Consider the following 18,124-nt stretch of genomic DNA (forward strand, 5'->3'; position numbering starts at 1 on the left):
CTGAGGTACTGGGGGTTAGGGCCTCAACATATCAGACCACAATTCAGCCCACAATAGCAACAGAAAGGAAAATACTTGGGATATGGTGAATACAAGTTTAACATTAAAAATAAAGTACTGATACAAGCTTCGGGTCTATATTCAGGGCTCACTGGCAGGGCTGCCCCCCTGCCATCCCCCTGCCCCTCCAGGTGGACACAGCCCCGAGCAGCTGCTCCCCAGTCGGTGAGCGGAGCGTGGTCTGGCACTCCTTGACCATGCGCCCTTGAGGAGTGAACAACCTGCCCAAGCATACCCAGAGGCCCAGCGGCTGAGGGCCAAAGAAGTAAGCAGAGAAACGTGAAACCACCTCATGGAAAATGTGTGCCTACACAGCTAACAGAGCGGCGGGACCACAGATGCGCTCATACTGTCCAGGCAAAATGCGATGAGCAGCTGTGAATGGAGACCTGTATATTCTCTGACCTCCCAGATGATACTCAGATAACCCACAGCTTTGACCCTGCCAGGAGAGGTATTACCAATGGCAGGAATTAAAAAGCAGGGTGTGCAAAGTTAGTCATGGAAGTGAAACACCTAGAAGCAACAGAAAATCAGAAAATAGACGTAGCCATTCTAGGAGAGGGAAGAGCATGCTAACGGCCATAAAGAGGCAAGTGTGACTAGTGCTGATGCTGAGACATGAGTAAGTGATAAATGCTGAGAGGAAGGAAAGAACCTGACGTAACAGACACCTAGTCACAGGGCTGCGTTTTGCAGAAATGTGCGAGTGCTTAACAGATAAAATCAGAAAAGACGGGAGGAGTGCTAAGAAACTGATGTTCCCAGGATTTTACAAGTGTTTCTTGCGAAGACATTTTTGATGGGAAGCAAGGTAGAAAGATGATGACTTCCAGAACACAGAGGACTTGCTAGCTGTCGGATGAGGGTTGGAGAAGATGTCCAGTCCCACGCATATTGATCTAGAACCCCTCCATACCACTCAGCCATAAAAAAAAGAATGAAATAATGCCATTTGCAGTAACATGGATGAACCTAGAGGTTATCATACTAAGTGACGTAAGTCAGAGAAATACCATGTGATATCATTTATATGTGGAATTTAAAATATGACACAGATGAACTTATCTGTGAAACAGAAACAGACTCACAGACACAGAGAACAAGTTTATGGTTACCAACAGGGAAAGGGAGTGGAGGAAGGATAAGTTAGGAGTTTGGGATTAGCATATACAAACTACTATATATAAACAGATAAACAACAAGGTCCTACTGTATAGCACAGAGAACTAGATTCAATATCCTAAAATCAACCACAATGGAAAAGAAAATGAAAAAAATATAATAAAATATATGTATGTGTGTTTGTGTGTGTATGTATCCCTAAATCATTTTGCTATACAGCAGAAACTAACACAACATTGTAAATCAACTATACTACAGTTAAAAAAAAAAAAAAACAGAACAAACAGCTTCCATTCAGGAAGATGTCCCCCCGAACCAGAGGACGTTTTCTACTGCCTATGGCCAAGTGCGGGTCAGAAGATAACCACCTCGTCCCTCTCCCAAACACAAACCAGGTGGTCAAGTCCTAGGCATGTTGAACTCAGGACAGATGGGTGTAGACAGAGGTACAGAGCATTTAGCTGGGCCTGGGCAGCACGGAGGGCGTGGGGAGAATGACAGAACTGGGCACCACCTTCCCCAATACACAAATGCACATCACGCACCCAGGATCCTTTGTACACACCTCCACACAGTCAACTCACCCCCGCAGATCCCCATCACCCCAACACCCCATCAAACACTGGTATCACCAATATACTCTCACATCTGTCCCCACAGAGACACCTACACTCCAGAGACATACTCATACCCCCAAAGACACACTTACATCCCTCAGATATATATAGTTCTTACATAAACCCACACACACTCAACAAACCCCCTGCAGACACACCCATAATCCCCACAGAAACATACAAAGACACATATACCACACATACACTTCCCACAAAAACACTCAGCACATAAAGCCACACACCTGTGGACCCACACGCCTCACCTGCAAACACCTACAGACACCCACCACAAGCCCTCTGTACCGCCCCACACCCTCATCTAGACATGCACACCCACACATGGCCTCCACAGACACACACCACCCACATCGCGCACACATACAGCTTTTTGACAAAACTGCGTCACTCTAATCTCATTCACCAAAATGGCCTGCGGACTCCTATGTGTGATTTCTGATGATAAATTTAGGCTTCTAAGATCAAATATATCCAGCCTCACAGATCCTCTGACCTCCTTAGGGGTCAGACGGGCACCAGTTGGAGCTGACTCCGGGACCCTTTACCTTCAGGAATTCTCTGCAGCAGGTTTCCTCACACCCAAGCGTCCTCACCTCCCCTACAGATGCCACAAGCCCATGTCAAGTGCCCACACCCAGGGTGGTGCTGGGTACCCACACTGATCCTGCACTCCCAGCCTAGTACCCACCTTTCAGGCTCCTGGGAGGGTCCAGGACCCTAGGAGAGGGGACTCAGGGGAAGAGAGGGGCTGGGGGACATAGCACAGGCAAGACTGTCAGCTGCCCACTAGCAGACAGCAGCCCCCACCTGAGGTCTGACCACCTTGGGTCCCTCACTTTCACTCCCACCAGCCGATGTTCCCAAGATGGAGAGGAAGGGAGAGAGACACAGCAACACTCCAAGGCCATGAAACATTCATCTCCTGGAGTCAGATCCCTCTACAGGGCTCTCACTGTGACCCGAGCCCTGGCCTGACCTGAGGGACTCTGTGGGTGACTGGAGCCAGCAGGTGTGGCGGGAGGAAGGTAAAACCTGGCGTCTGAGGCCAGATACACTCACTTCATGTGATATACACCTTCCTCCTTCCCCTCACCACCCAAGTTCCAACCCACTAGATGGGAGCTGCTGCTGCTCCTGCTAAGTCACTTCAGTCGTGTCCGACTCTGTGCGACCCCATAGACGGCAGCCCACCAGGCTCCCCCGTCCCAGGGATTCTCCAGACAAGAACACTGGAGTGGGTTGCCATTTCCTTCTCCAAGGCATGAAAGTGAAAAGTGAAAGTGAAGTCGCTCAGTTGTGTCCGACTCAGCGACCCCATGGACTGCAGCCTACCAGGCTCCTCCATCCATGGGATTTTCCAGGCAAGAGTACTGGAGTGGGGTGCCATCACCTTCTCCACTAGATGGGAGAGGGTGGTCAAACTATCCTGATCTTATCCTGTCTCCCAACCTCATCAGGAACCCTCACCTAGCCAGGACCTGGGGAGAGGAAAAGGTCAGATGTTTTACTCCATCCTCAAATACTTTACTGTCCTCCTCCCTTCAGAGCTACCAGGGAGTTAGGAGTTAAGCTCATTTTCCCCAACTTAAACTCTCAGCCCCCCATAACATCCCCATGCCCACCGCCGTCCTGGACACTAAATGCCAGTCCAGTCCTCCTGCTAAAGAGGTGGGACTTAAATGGTTCCTGCTGGAAGAGGCAGCTTCCCATCCCTGGCCTTCCGCTCTGTCTGGGGGAGAGTCCTTAAGGGCTCCTCTGTACCGGAGAGGCTGGCTCTGGCTCTGGCCCTGGCCAGGCTCTGGGCAAGGTCCTTCCAGGGACTCTTCTGGGGTCGTGTCTTCTTCTGGGGCTTGCAGCCACCGAAGCTCCTCTGGCTGCAGGGCCTGGTACCAGGGTGGGGCCCCGCCTTCCGGGGCCAGCACAGGGCTGGCAGCCTCCCGATCGGCCTCTCTGCCCCCTGGCCTCACTGCTGCCCCCGGGAGCTGCAGGAATCGCTGCATCAGGACACCAGATCCTGCTTCGAAATGAGACTGAGCTGACCGGGGAGCTGGGGGTGCCTGTCCCTGTCACCAGAGGGCCCGCCCCGAAACTCGGAAACTGGACACTGGCGGGATGGAGGCTCTGGTTTCCTCTTTGCTGCTCAGAGACAAGGACTCACGTGGTGGAGGAGGGCAGGGACTGGGGACAGAGCCAAGTCCCGGTCTGCAGGCAGAGGACCAGCAGGCAGGAGAGCGGATCCAGACACAGGTGAGGCATCTCTCACTTCCTCCTCAGGCCACAGCTGAACCTCTGCCCCCTCAAAACTCCTCCTCCTCAACAATGGTGTTCGCCCCCTTCCCACTCTGACCGCCACCGTCTTGATCCTCACCTGTCTTTCCACGGCCAGGTCCTTGATTTTTCCCTTCCTATCAGCATTCTCTCATCTCTACTTCCTCCATGCCTAGCTGAGGCCCCTCACGTGCACGTCTTCAACTGCTCTCACTTACATCCTTGGCCCTCTTGTCCTCAAGACCCCTACCCCACCAGGAGTGGTTGGCTTTATTTGCTGTATTTGGATGCTCCTCAGATTCCCACCATCCTTGCCCTAGCAGCTTCACTACTTGCCTCTCACAGAAAACAAAGGCTTTAGATCAAAATCCCCACAGCTCTCAAACGTCGCCATCTACTCTTTCCCCTCCTCTTCCCTCTGGGCAGAGCTGGTCCTCCTTGAGGCCAGGCCAGTTCTCCCACCCAGCTCTGGAAGCCTCCTTCAATTCCTTCCAACCTCTCCCACACTACTGGCTCCTTCCCAAAGGCAGTTAAACTTGCTCTGGGCTCTCCCAGACTAATAATAGATAAATAAAAATAACAACAATAAACAGACATTCTTGAACTGATGTTCTCCTCTGGCAGCTCTTTCCCTTTCCCCTTTATAAAAAAAATATATATATATTGTTCATTCATTTGGCTGATCTTAGTTGCAGTGCACAGGCTCTCTAGTTGTAATTCATGGGCTTAGCTGCCTTGCAGTAAGTGGAATCTTAGTTCCCAGACCAGGGATCGAACCCACATCCCCTGCATTGCAAGGCGGATTCCTAATCATTGGACCACCAGGGAAGTCCCTATAGTCATACTTCTCGAAAGCGAAATTCTCATTCACTGCGTTTTATTCATTTACCTCCTCTTCACTCTCCTATTCACTTTTGATCTGGCTTCAGATGCTGATTAGAATTTTGAGGTCAGTGGCCATGATGTCTACAACTTAAATGGGTCAGCCAAAAATATTTATAGATCGATGGTTAGATAAAGCAAATACCACAGAATGGCAACAACGACTGAATTGAATCTAGGTGGAGGGTATACATATATTCATTGTATTATTCACTCAAGTTTTCTGTATGTTTAAAATTGTTCATCAAAGAATGCTGGAGAAAATGAACCCAGCCCCTCCTCTTTTGACTTTGCCAGAACTAGTCTCTCCCGGGCCGGAGGTGGGGAGTGGAGCGGGAAGGGGTAGACCCGCTCTTTGTCACACCAGGGGGCACGATTTCTTTCCTTGTTTGAATTGACCTCAGAGGGTATTGACACTGCTGACGGCTTCCTTCTTGAAACAACATTTTATCCCTCCTGCCTTTGGCTTACTTATTCTCAGTTATTCTGAAACACTTTCCCCTGCTCTCTGGTCACTCCTATTCTATGTCTTCAGGGTTCTCACCTGTGCTTTGTCTGAATTCATTTTATAGATGCTACTTAGGTTATCTGGCTATCTTTACTTCCTTCGGTGGCTTTGATGGATGGACACGCACATGTGTGTGTGTGCGTGTGTGTACTAATAATCCCTTGGAATCCAAATCCTAACATCCAGCTACCTACTAGACTCTACCTCAGAGTTTACAATCTCAGCATCTCAAAAGCCAGGCTCAACATTATTTTCCACAAATTTGCTTGTAATATCTTTATTTCCAATTACCCTGTCTGGCATCACCTTCTATCTAATACAAGAATTGGTAACCTGAGATTACCCTCATCTTCTCCCAGCCCCTTCCTACTACCTTCCCCCCAGGTAATCAAGTCTGTGGCTTCTACCATCTCAAGAGCCCCCCAAGTCCTGGACATCACCCATAGCCTAGTCCACCATCATGCCCACCCATCCAACTTCAACACCCCTTCACCTGTCTTCTGAATCCAGCACACATCCAATCTCTTCTCCACAATCCAGCCTGGGACCCTTCTAAAATGCAAATGTGCTACTGCCTGCTTAGAAACCTTCAGTGGCCCTGCACCCCCCTCCCTCCACCTTGGCATCTCTCTGCCTTCAGTTCTGGCCATTCCAGTGGCTTGGACAGAGATTCTGGCCACACCGTATTAGCACATACAAAACCTGTGATCTGGCTCTCCTTCACCTCCACACCTTGCCTAAAGCTCTTCGTTCTGCCTGAAACATCCTTGGCTCTCCCCCACTCCCTTCTCTCCAGGCCCAGGGACCAGCTCCTCTCACCCCTCTGAGAGCCCCACCACACTGCACTGTCACTCACAGGCTCTTCCCCGTGCCCCCCTCTAGAGGGGCTTGGGGAGGAGACTGTCTCATGTTCACGGCGGCATCCACACTGACTAGAACGAGACTCGACACAGCAGGCCCTTAATAATGCTTGTTTCAGAATTTACGAATAAACAAATGAAGGATGGAATGAGCCAAAGGTGGAAGGGAAGGGGAGGAAGTTAAGGTAGGGTTGAATTATAGGGGCAACGTGGGGAGCAGGAGTGGGAGCTCCAGACGCTCCCCAGAGATGGGGATGAGGACAGGGGGACCAGAATAAGGGGAAATGGATTTGTAGGAGCAGCCAGGCCTGGGAGGCTCTCAGTCTCTCTATTCTAGGACGGGCCTTCCTGGACAGGCCTCCAGGCTCAAGCTCGCAGATCTGACCCCGCCCCCGCGTTCTTTTGGGGTCATAAGCGAAAAAAGGCAGAGACCCTGTAATCCAAGTCCACCAACAGGAGAAACACTTGAGGAGGGAGGATTGGTCTTTCAGAAACAGAGCTGGCCGGCCCATCCCCCACCAGCCTCCACCCCCACCCTCACAGTTCCCAGGCCGGCCTCTCGCGGGGCGGGGGGCGAAGCGGGGACAGAGGTCGGGAGGGTCTGCGTCCATGGCCGGAGGGGGCCGTGCAGGATTCCGGTCAGCGCCACCTGGACCGCCGCGGACGGGCCTGGGCGCTGTCCATGGTACCGCAGCGCGTGTTCCCAGGCCGGGCCGAGCCCAGCCCCCCTCTCGCCCGGCTCCCTCACCGCTTGTAGTCGGAGGAGAAAATGCCGCCGCTCGCCGGGTCGTGGCCATACTCGGGCTCCCCGGGGCCGGCAGAGCCGCCTTTGTCTTCGTTGTAGGCCGGGGCGGCCGACATTGGGCGGCAGGGCTGACGGCTTCGCTGGGGAGGACGCGGCGCTGCCGGGATGCGGCAGGGACCGAGGAAGAGCGCGCAGGCTGGGCAGGCGAGGTTGGCGGCGCTGCCCGGGCTCCGCAGAGGCCGCAATCTGCGGCGGCGGAGGCAGCAGCGCGCGGATTTATCAATCAGGGCAGAGTGCGTTGTAGTTCTTAAAGGCACCTGCTCCCGCGAAGCGGAGGGCGTGTCCGCGGAGGGAGCAGGAGGGGCGGTGCCGCAAAGCCTGGCCCCGCCCCAATGCCTCGGAAATCCCTCCAACCTCCAGTACGGAAGGTGCCAGCCCTTGAAAGTGATCATGCACCTCCAGGTTTGGGGGTGGGGAGATGGGGTGCAGGGGGTGGGGTGGAGTTGCTGGACTGATGTTGGGACAGCTGTCTGCAGGTGCAGAACGCCATTACTCATCCCTGACCACCCGGTCTCGGTAGGACGGTCTCTAGGAGCTTCACTCATGCCAGATACTATGCGGATTCTCACCCAGCCTGTGGAAAGCAAGGCTGGGTCTTAAGAAAGTTGTTCACGACAGCTTCCTAGAGATGATGGAATTTAAGGAAGGTTGGTCCAAGAGCGCCGAGGATGCAGATATAGAGAGATGGGGACTGAATAGAGGAAATGGTGAACCTCGAATTTGGCTTCGGAAAATAGTTTAATGATCATTTCTGAAGCCCCTTGCCCACCAGGAGTGCCTGATGTCACAGCTAGTCCACGGTCAAGTCCACATCCACGGAAACCCAGGAAAGAAGGGGAAGGGAGGAGGTTGGGTTAGGGTATGGTGTAACTGCCAGGACTTTTGGATCCTGTGAGGCCTCCAGCTCCTCCCTCAAGGTCCAAGGTCCCCTCCTCCCCCCCAGGGAAGGCAGCCTGGATCTAGAGAGAAAGTAGTGATTGGGCTGGGGGAAGGGGGTGGGTTCCAGTTGAGTTGGGGCATCAGGCTGAGTGAGTGGGGTGAGGGTGGGGGGTTGGTCTTTTGCCTGGGCTTCCCTGGTGGCTCAGACTGTGAAGAATCTGCCTACAATGCAGAGACCTGGCTTCGATCCTTGGGTCAGGAAGATCCCCTGGAGAAGGAAATGGCAACCCACTCCAGTATTCTTGCCTGGAGACTCCCATGGACAGAGGAGCCTGGTGGGCTACAGTCCATGGGGTCACAAAGAGTCCGACAAGACTGAGAAATTAACACTTTCACTTTTCAGGAGGTGAGGCCTAGATTCAGAATGTGGAAGGAGTCATAGGACTGAGTCTTGATCTATAGGCTATTGTGTCTCCAGAACCAGGAATTGGAGGGTCTTGGTGGAAATGGAGGGGCCCCGGAAAGGTAGGGCTTGACTGCTTAGGTAGGTTCCATTGGAGAATGGGAATGAGGGTTAATCAGGACCACCACAGCACCTGGCTGAAGAATGGGAATGGGGGTTGACCAGGACCACCACAGCACCTGGCTGAAGGAGACTGAAATAAATAGATGTGCCTGGTATCTGTGAGAGGGGATCTTTCTGAAGTGGGCCCAAAAGAATTTCTGAGGAGTAGAACGTTGATGAATTAGCAGGTCTAGTTTGCTTCTGGGGGCTTTGGTTATGCCAAAGTAAAGTGGATCTCCAATTTGAGTAACATGGCCTGGGTGGGGAGAGAGGGCCTAAACTGTCCAGAAGCTCATAGTTTAGCTACAGTTGTTAATTGGTTCTAGAGGTGATGTGGGGTCCTATGTGGGTAGCTGGGCCGTCCTCACTGAAGTCATGGGACTTCAGGCTACTTGTACAGGGTCCAGGTTGGGCCCTGGACCCAGCAGTTGCTCAGCAAAGTGCACACAGTTGCGCATAGGGTGATAGGGAGGCGGGTCAGTGTCCATGGCTTCGCACACTTGGCGCTCCAGCGCTATGTGGTCAATGCCGCCGCATCTATGCAGCACCCGCCAAAGCCAGCAGGAGCGCAGCATTGGGGGCTGCCCTTGTTTGGATACAACGCCTTCGCAGGAGCCAAGAAACAGGTGAGGCCCGTGGCCACGAGGGTTCTTGCCTGCAAGGATCACGGGTCAAGTGCGATCAGAGCTGAGTTTGGTCCTGTGACTCCAGCCCCAAGCTCCCACCCACACCCCCATCTCCCAGGATCCCGTGGCCCTGAGCCCCATGCCCTGGGTGCCCAAGCGACTTCCTTCGGAGACCTGCACCATGAGCTGGGGGTGGCAGTCTTCGTCCCTATGAGGCCCACCCACTGGTGGAGCGGGCTTGATGGGCAGCCTCTGTTCCAAGAGCAGGGCCTGTCCTCTCACCCTCAAAGTGGATGATCTCTCCATGGCCACAGTACACACCAACGTGGGCCCCGACCAGTGTCCAGTGGGGGACATCAGCCTGAATAGGAAGAGGTCTCCCAGCTCAGGTTCATTGTCCTCCAACTCCACAGCCTGGAAGTGCTGGCCCAGGAAAGCCTCAGAGAAGAAGAACTTAATGGTGCTGACTGCCCCTGTCACAGCCTGGGAGGAAAAATGGACCAGACCACAGGACGACTGCAGGCCGGGATGAAAGAGAAGTCAGTTCCTTCTGCTGTTCATTGTGTCAGATGGGCCACCCAGGGCTCAGGGAGACTTGGTTTGGAGCCAAGCCCCAGGTGACTGTCTTCCGTACGCCACCCCTGCCTCTCTGTGCTGAGGATCTTCAGAGGCCTGGGCATCATGGGTAAGTTCTGCCCTGAGCCATCCTTCAGTTTCCAGCCATTGAGACCTCCTGAACTGTTTTGTCTCATCTCAAATTCCAGCCTTGCCATTCCCCCAGCCACCTCCCACCCCCTCATCAGGATCCCCTTTCCCACTCATCTCCTATATTTCCATTCCCTGGAGGCAATACAGGGAGCGTGCCTACCTGAGATGAGCTGAAGTCCTAAAGAAACAGATGAGCGATCTGGTGAGATCTGGACCCAAGACAGGCATCTCCTCCCAAGTCTGGGAGAGAGAGACCCCTCCACAGCCTCAGCCATCAACATCTACTAAGCAGCTGCTCATTTGATGCTTAATATAGTCCCACAAGATGGGCACAGTATCTGCATTTTCAGGATTAAAAGAAAAAAAAAAAGACAAAACACAGGTGCACATTCATCGTTGGACATTTAGGTGGTTTCCATGTCCTGGCTACACTATCAGGTGTAAAACAGAAGGCTAGTGGGAGCCTGCTGTAAAACACAGGAAGACCAGCTCAGTGCTCTGTGATGACTCTGAAGGGTGGGACGGGGAGGGGGTGGGGGGCAGTGAAGCTCAAGAGGGAGGGGATATATGTATATTTGTAGCTGATTCACTTCATTGTACAGCAGAAACTAACACATTGTAAAGCAATTATATTCCAATTTTAAAAAAACAGGTTCACACGTTTTGTTTCTGGAGTGCACACAGCTTAATGTAGGTCGGCTTCTTGTGCCCTTCGACCTAAACATCAGTCACCTGGTACCTTCTTTTTATCTATATGGAAGGGAGCAGTACATTTAGAGCAGGTTTCTCCTATCTTTACTGGGAACAAAGGGCTTTGGAGACTTGGGAGGATAGCCTGCTGAAATTGAGCCTAGGCTTTGGTCTCAGAGAGAGCCTGGAAAAGGAGGTGAAAGAAGGGCCGGCCTCTCTCATCCCTGACCTTCCCCTTCGCCCCTGGCCCCACTCCATAGTCTCCGTCTCCTCTATGTATTACAGAGCGAATCTCATTTTCCTGAACTGGGAGCTGTGACCAATTCATCACAGTTTGTGTGGGACTTTCCAGGTTCTAAAATTGAAAACCCAGGAACCCAGGAAAACTTGGGACGACTGGTGACCTTGGGGTCCTCTCTCCCAGCTCTCTTGACCTCAGGAGACCACAGGGAGGACCCAGTCATGTGAACAACTCTTTGGTCACACTCTCCTGCAATCCACCAGCAGCCTCTCTTGCTTCCCACTCCCCTCATACCCATCAGGCCAAACAGAGATCATAGCTGTGGGCGAGAGTGGACTGTCCTGGCCCCTGCTAGGGCAGCAGGAATCCGACCTGGAGAAAAGGTAAGACAGACAAGCTGAGGACTTCTGTCCCAGTCACCTGGGATGTGAAGCTCATCTAGGGAGAGGGGAAAAGAAACAAAAAACAGCTGTCACCCCCTGGCTCCTGAGGAGTGAGGGTCCAAACCACCGCTCCTCCCACCTCTCCCCACTCCCCATGCGCCCTTTGCACAAGGGGCTGTCTGTGTGTGTGTTGATGCATGGCTGTGCATTTGCTGTGCCCGTGAGTCTGTTGCAGCACTGGATACAGGACTGGGAGACTGAGTCTGGGCAGTGCCACTTCTCTGTATGGGACATCAGATAAGCCACTTCCTCCCTCTGGGCCTCCACTTCCTCATCTGTGAACTGGGGATAACAAGCCTGGAAGACTGGGCATCACAGGACCATTGTGAGGCACTGAGAGCTCTTTGTGAGCAAGACAAGGCAAGTCGGGCAGGGTTTGTTTATCTTCAGCCTTCGTCTGAGCATGCAGAGTTGGGCATCAGGGGAGGAGGGGTGGGGAGAAAGTGTCTTTCTCAGGTCAGTGGAGAAAAACAATGGGCCCTCAGAGTGGGGCTGCCTCCCTGTGACCCCTGCCCCAGAGCGCTCAGGAAGTCGCCTAGTTGGAAAGCAGTTGGAAAGGCTCTGGAGAGCAGGGCCCTACCCCTGACTCCTCCTATGAAAAGTTCCCCAGTGGTAACCTGGGTGAGGAGGCGCTTTGGCCACCACCAGCTGGGCCCCTGGACTTGAGTCCAGGTCCAGATGAGGAGCTGCCCCTTCAGGTAGGGGATCTAGGTCCCTACATGGGGCTTCATCTGTAATGATAACGATTATTGCCAAAAACTTTGTGATAAAGTTTCTGTGTTAAAACACCATTTAGCCCTAACAGTAATGTCATGAAATGGGTACTGTTGTTATCTTTCTAATTTAACAGAAAGGGAAACAGGCTTGGAGAGGTTGCCAAGGTTCCAAACAAGTAAGTGGAGGAATGAGGATTCAAGCCCGGGTGGGTCTGGTTCCATTGCCCAAGACCTTAACCACTGTACAGGACTGCCTCGCTCACGCTGCTGGCACACAAGCACCCCCTTCCCCAGACCCCTCCACCAGGAATTACTGGCCCCCTCTGTTCCTCCTGACCTCCCCCTCAGCTTTCATTGAGCCAAGCTGCCATTCTCTTTGTAAGAAAAGGAGTAAAGAGCAAGAGCCGGGGACAGACTGTCCTGCTCTCTGGGCACCTGGCCAGAAAGCTGCCCACCACACTGGGGCTTCTTGCTGGGGACCTGGGCTCTTCCTCCCCTCACCCTGATGGAGAATTTCAGGGGACCAGTTGTGAGAGTGGCCCTGCATCTGGGTGTGGGGCTGACAGGTAGTCTCCTTGGGGCCCCGGGCCCTGCCCTTCCCCCAGAGATCCCTGAAGGACCTCACTCAGTGGGGTGCTACCACCGGGCACAGGGCTTGTAGTAGACCTTGGCAGTGTGGCTGTAGTCTGGCCTGAATTTCTAGACCCTCCTATCCCCCTTTGGTCTAGCCCTGGACAAAGGTCCCTCTGTGGGAAGCAAGTTTCTGGGGTCACTGCTCTCAGCCAGTCATCTCTAGCCAGAGGGTCCCCACTGGGACAGAGCAGGACCTTCCTTTAAGCCCCCAGCACACCCTGGGGCTACCCCTTCCTTCCCTTATAAGCCTTTGGTCATCCTCTCCCTCTCGGCCCAGTGATCCCACCGGAATCCTAGCCCCCAGCTCGAGCAGCTCACCTCGCAGCAGTCACCTCTGTTCCTTGCTAGGTGCTCTCCTTCTGCGGCCAGAACAGGGAAGGCTAGCTGTCCGCCCCTGAGACAGATAAAGGAGCCGAACAGGAAGCCCTGGGGCCCCGTTCTGAGCATCACCGTCTGCGCCAATCTGATGGCAGCCCTCCCCACTCCTGGCAGCTCTGGGAACAGGCAGCAGCCAGCACCTGAAAGGCTGGAGCCTGGAGTGGGTAACTGGTGCCCGCACCCACCTCTCTCCCCTCCTCCTGTTCAGCCCCAATCCCGCACCTGCTTCTGTTGACACTGCCATTTGTACCTGCTCTCTGGACCTACCCTTCTTCCCTTACTGGCCTCCAGGGTCAGTACCCAAATACCCTGAGAACAAACTCCATACAGATTTCATTTCCTTTTAATTTGTTGATACTTGGTTTTATTGACTAACGTATGGTCTATATTGGTGAATATGCTATGTGCACTTGAAAATGTTCCTTGTACATTTAGGGTATGGTATTCTGTAAATATTAGTTAGGTCAAGGTGATTGACAATGTTGCTCAGATAGTCTGTGTCTTTAATGACTTCTTGTGTAGATTTTCAATTAATTAATAGAGGGATAATAAAACAAAGGATGAGATGGCTGGATGGCATCACCGACTCGATGCACATGAGTTCGGGTGAACTCCGGGAGTTTGTGATGGACAGGGAGGCCTGGCGTGCTGTGGTTCATGGGGTCGCGAAGAGTCGGACACGACTGAGCGACTGAACTGAACTGAATAAAACTTTCATCTATGATTGTGAGACTGTCCATTTCTCCCTTCAATTCTGTCAAATTTTGCCTAGTGAATGTTAAATGCTATTATTAGATATTTGATTATTGTTATGTCTTTCTGATGAATTGACCCTTCATGGTTATGCATGGGCTTCTCTCGTGGCTCAAACTCTAGAGTCTGCCTGCAATGTGGGAGACTCAGGTTCGATCCCTGAGTCAGGAAGATCCCCTGAAGGTGGAAATGGCAACCTACTCCAGTATTCTTACCTGGAGAATCCCATGGACAGAGGAGCCTGGCAGGCTACAGTCTATGGGGTCGCAAAGAGTCAGACACGACTGAAAAACTAACACACACGATCAGTTATGCATGTCGCTCCTTTCTCTGCTAATTAATTTTGCTTTGAGGTCTATTTTATTTGATGGGGCTTCCCTAGTAGCTCAGTTGGTAAAGAATCCGCCTACAATGCAGGAGACCCCGGTTCGATTCCTGGGTGGGGAAGATCCACTGGAGAAGGGATAGGCTACTCACTCCAGTATTCTCGGACTTCCCTGGTGGCTCAGCTGGTAAAGAATCTGCCTGCAATGCGGGAGACCTGCATTTGATCCCTAGGTTGGGAAGATCCCTTGGAGAAGGGAAAGGCTACCACTCCAGTATTCCGGCCTAGAGAATTCCATGGACTATACAGCAGAGAATCAGACACCACTGAACCACTTTCACTTTCTCTGATATTATGCTATTTGTGGTTGTATCTTTCATCACTCACTTTTGATCTATCTGTATCTTTTTTAAAGTGCATCTCTCCTAGACAGAACATAGTTAAGTCTTGCTTTTCTATTTTTTTGGCAATCTCTGCCTTTAAAATCGAACCATTTCTTCCATAGATATTTAATGTAATAATTGATACGGTTGGATTTTGATATAGAGTTTGTTTTTTCCCTTCTGATATTTCTTCCTTTCTTCTCCCTTTCCCGACTTCTTTGGGCATATTCAACTTTTTTTTTTAAGAGTTTAATTTTATGTACTGACAGCTGTACCTCTCGGTATATATTAATATTTCGGTAGTTGCTCCAGTATTACAGTGTAACTATTTAAATTCCCAGTCTACTTAGTGATCATATTGTATGACTTCACGTAAAATGTAGAAGCCTTGTAACCAAACATGTCCCTTTACTACAATCCTCTATTTGTTATATGCATCATATCCACACACATTATAAACTCCACAAGCTAATGTCATAACTTTTGCTTTAAACTGTCCTATATTTTAAAGAAAGCAGGAAGAAAAGTCTTTCATATTTACCATTTCTGATCCTCCTCATTCATCCTTGAAAGTCTAAGATTTTCCCTGATATCATTTCCCTTCAGCCTGAAGAATTTCCTTTCGCATTTCTTGTGGTGTACATCTGCTGGTGATGAATTCTCTTAGATGAATTCATTTATCTGAGAGTAACTGTATTTCATCTTCATTCATACTATTGGATGTAGAATTCTGTATTTAATCTTTGCTTTTAGCAGTTTGAAGATTTGCCCCCACTGTCATCTGACCTTAATAGTTTCCAGTGAGAAGTCAAAGACAACTATTATTAAGTTATTAAAGATAACTCCAGCATGTCATGTACTGTTTATCTTTGCTATTCAGATTTCATACTCGTTTTTAGGAGTGTGACTGTGACTGTACCTAGGAATGGTTGTCTTTATATATAACTCATTGTGGTGCCTTGAGAATTTTTGATACATATGTTTTTGTCTTTACCAAATTCAGGGATTTTTTGCCATTATTTCTTGACATTTTTCTGCCTTGTTTTCTCTCTCCTCTCATTTTTAACTCCAATTAATATCATCACCTTAATGCTGTTTGGTATGTCTTTTTTTTTTCAATCTTTTGACTGAAATGTCTCTTTGTATTTCTTTAATTTCACTGACTCTTTCTTCTGAGAACCTTGACTTGCTGTTAATAAGCTCACTCATTTAATTGTTTTCTTAATTTCAGTTTTAGAATTTTAAATATAATTTTCCTTTCTCTAAGATTATCTGTCTATTCATTATTACTATCTTTTGCTTAAAGTTTTTTGTAGATATTTAAAATAAGGCAATGGCACCCCACTCCAGTACTCTTGCCTGGTAAATTCCATGGGCAGAGGAGCCTGGTAGGCTGCAGTCCATGGGGTTGCTAGGAGTCGGACACGACTGAGCAACTTCACTTTCACTTTTCACTTTCATGCATTGGAGAGGGAAATGGCAACCCACTCCAGTGTTCTTGCCTGGAGAATCCCAGGGATGGGGGAGCCTGGTGGGCTGCCGTCTCTGGGGCTGCAGAGTCGGACACGACTGAAGCGACTTAGTAAAATAAATGCTTAAAGGTTTTTCCACCACTCACATTTGGGTGGTGTGGGCATACAGTGTCTAGTTTTTCTAATGATGTTGAGTTACATTTTCCTTTTTTTTTTTGCATGTCTAGGATTTTAAAAATGTGTATATTGGACACTGGAGATGATACATTGTACAGATTCTGTATTCTTTTATCTTCCCCTGAAGAATATTGATTTTTATATTAGCAAGCTGTCAAATTAATAGCTTGGACTTGATTTCAAACTTGTGGAGTTCTGGTTCAACCCTCTATTATGGTGAGTCTAAGTTTCACCATTTTTATTAGGGTATATTCCTTAGTCCCAGTCCATAGTCTAGTAAGGAATAGCCCCTATGGAGTTTCAGTGGGTGGTCCAAAGGGATTCACCAAGCCGCTTTAAGTTTGTTGAAATCAAACTACATATTCCATCTCCCTTGCAGTTGACAGAAGCTGAAATACTCCCCTTCAGCTGTTGCTTTCCACTGCGTTCCTTGGAGTCTCACCCAGTGGGTTGCAGTAAAGAGTTATCCACGGATTTGTAGGGATTTTATATGCAGGTTTAGGGGATTCCCCTCTCTGTAGATACTTTCTTTCTGGAATACTCCACCCTCAGTTTCCAGCTGCTCCATTCTGAAATTTATCCATTGATGTCTTGAGCCAAGGCGTTCTGTGGCTTTTTCCATGAGGTTTAGCCATCCCATGCTGGATAGATGGGGAAGGGCCCTAAAGGAAAAGCTTGAAAATTTCAGCCTCACCTCCTGTTCTTCAGGGAGGGGAGGGGGACTAGCAATGGAGTTAATGATACATCATACTTACTGACCCATGATGCAGCCTCCCTAAAAATTCCAGAAGTATCAAGTTCACAGAGCTTATAGGCTGGTGAACACATGGAAGTATTGAGAGAGTGGTGCCCAGAGAGGGCATGGAAGCTCCCAGCTCTTTCCCATATGCCTTGCCCTGCGTCTCTTTCATCCGGATGTTCACCTAGATCCTTCATCATATCCTCTCTTAACAAAGTGATGCATGGTGATGACTTGAAACAGACTGCCAGGTATTTCTCAGGCAAAGATGAGTTTATTTGGGATCAGCAGAGAACTGCAATCCAAGGTCTGCAACCCTGGTAGAGCCGCACGCACATCCCCACCAAGCAAGGGAAGGAGAATGCTTTTAGCGACAAGAAAAGGAAGTTCAGAGGGCTAGAGCAAGCAGAGTCCAGGGTTTTTCATTGGCTGAGTGCTTTCCAGGAAAGAAGAGCCTGCTTTCTTTCTATTAGGCTTAGATACCATTACAGGACCAGTTGGGTGTGCTGCAGCCCATGGGGTCGCAGAGTCGGACACAACTTAGCAACTGAACAAGCTTTACAGGACGGGAGAGCTCCCCCTTCTGGTTTCCCAACTCTACTTAGTTAAGGTTTCTGTTTATTAATTTTTCACAACAGTAAGTAAACTGTTTTCCTGAGTTTTATGAACCATTATAAAAATTAATTGAATCCAAGGTGGATTCAGGGGAGGATATGGGAAGCTCCAATTTATAGGCAAGTCAGACAGAAATTGTAGGAAACCTGTGGACCTAGTACTTGAGATTGACAGCTGCCATGGGGGGCCGTCTTGTGGGGCTGAGCCCTTAACCTGCGGGATCTGATGCTATCTCCAGTTAGACAGTGTCAGAACTGAGTCAAATTGTAGGACATGCAGCTGGTTTCACAAAATTGCTTGGTGTGGGCAAAACTCCACACAATCTGGTGTCAGAAGTTTTGTGACTGCGGTACTAGTGTGAGAGTAAAGGAGACTCACACAGGGAAAAAGTGAATTCTTTCTATTCAAGAAGTAACTAAGAAGATAAGGGTTGGTTTAACAGTTTGCCTGTATAGATTTCTCCGCCCCAGATTCCCCACCTCTGGTAGTGAGAATGTCTTCCTTCCTCCTGGTACAGGGAAAGTACTTTTCATGTGGGAGTTTTAGCTCCAGCTAAAAGGAGGGTCAGGGTGTTCTTATACCTGCTATTTCCTCTTGCCTTTAATTCAACATCATGAATATACCAAAGTGGCATATTT

The 18,124-nt window shown here is 50.1% G+C and overlaps 1 protein-coding gene across 1 annotated transcript in view; it reads right to left on the minus strand.

Annotated features, from left to right (window-relative positions):
* Positions 1–7,421, minus strand: part of AP3B2 (adaptor related protein complex 3 beta 2 subunit) — a 36,844-nt gene extending 29,423 nt beyond the window's left edge. Inside the window, exon 1 of the mRNA XM_018066506.1 lies at positions 7,087–7,421. Within this exon, the coding sequence (XP_017921995.1) occupies positions 7,087–7,199 (113 nt within the window). The 5' untranslated portion in view covers positions 7,200–7,421. The remainder of the gene's footprint in view (positions 1–7,086) is intronic.

Source organism: Capra hircus, chromosome 21 (assembly GCF_001704415.2).
Source record: "Capra hircus breed San Clemente chromosome 21, ASM170441v1, whole genome shotgun sequence".
Classification (NCBI taxonomy): Eukaryota; Metazoa; Chordata; class Mammalia; order Artiodactyla; family Bovidae; genus Capra; species Capra hircus.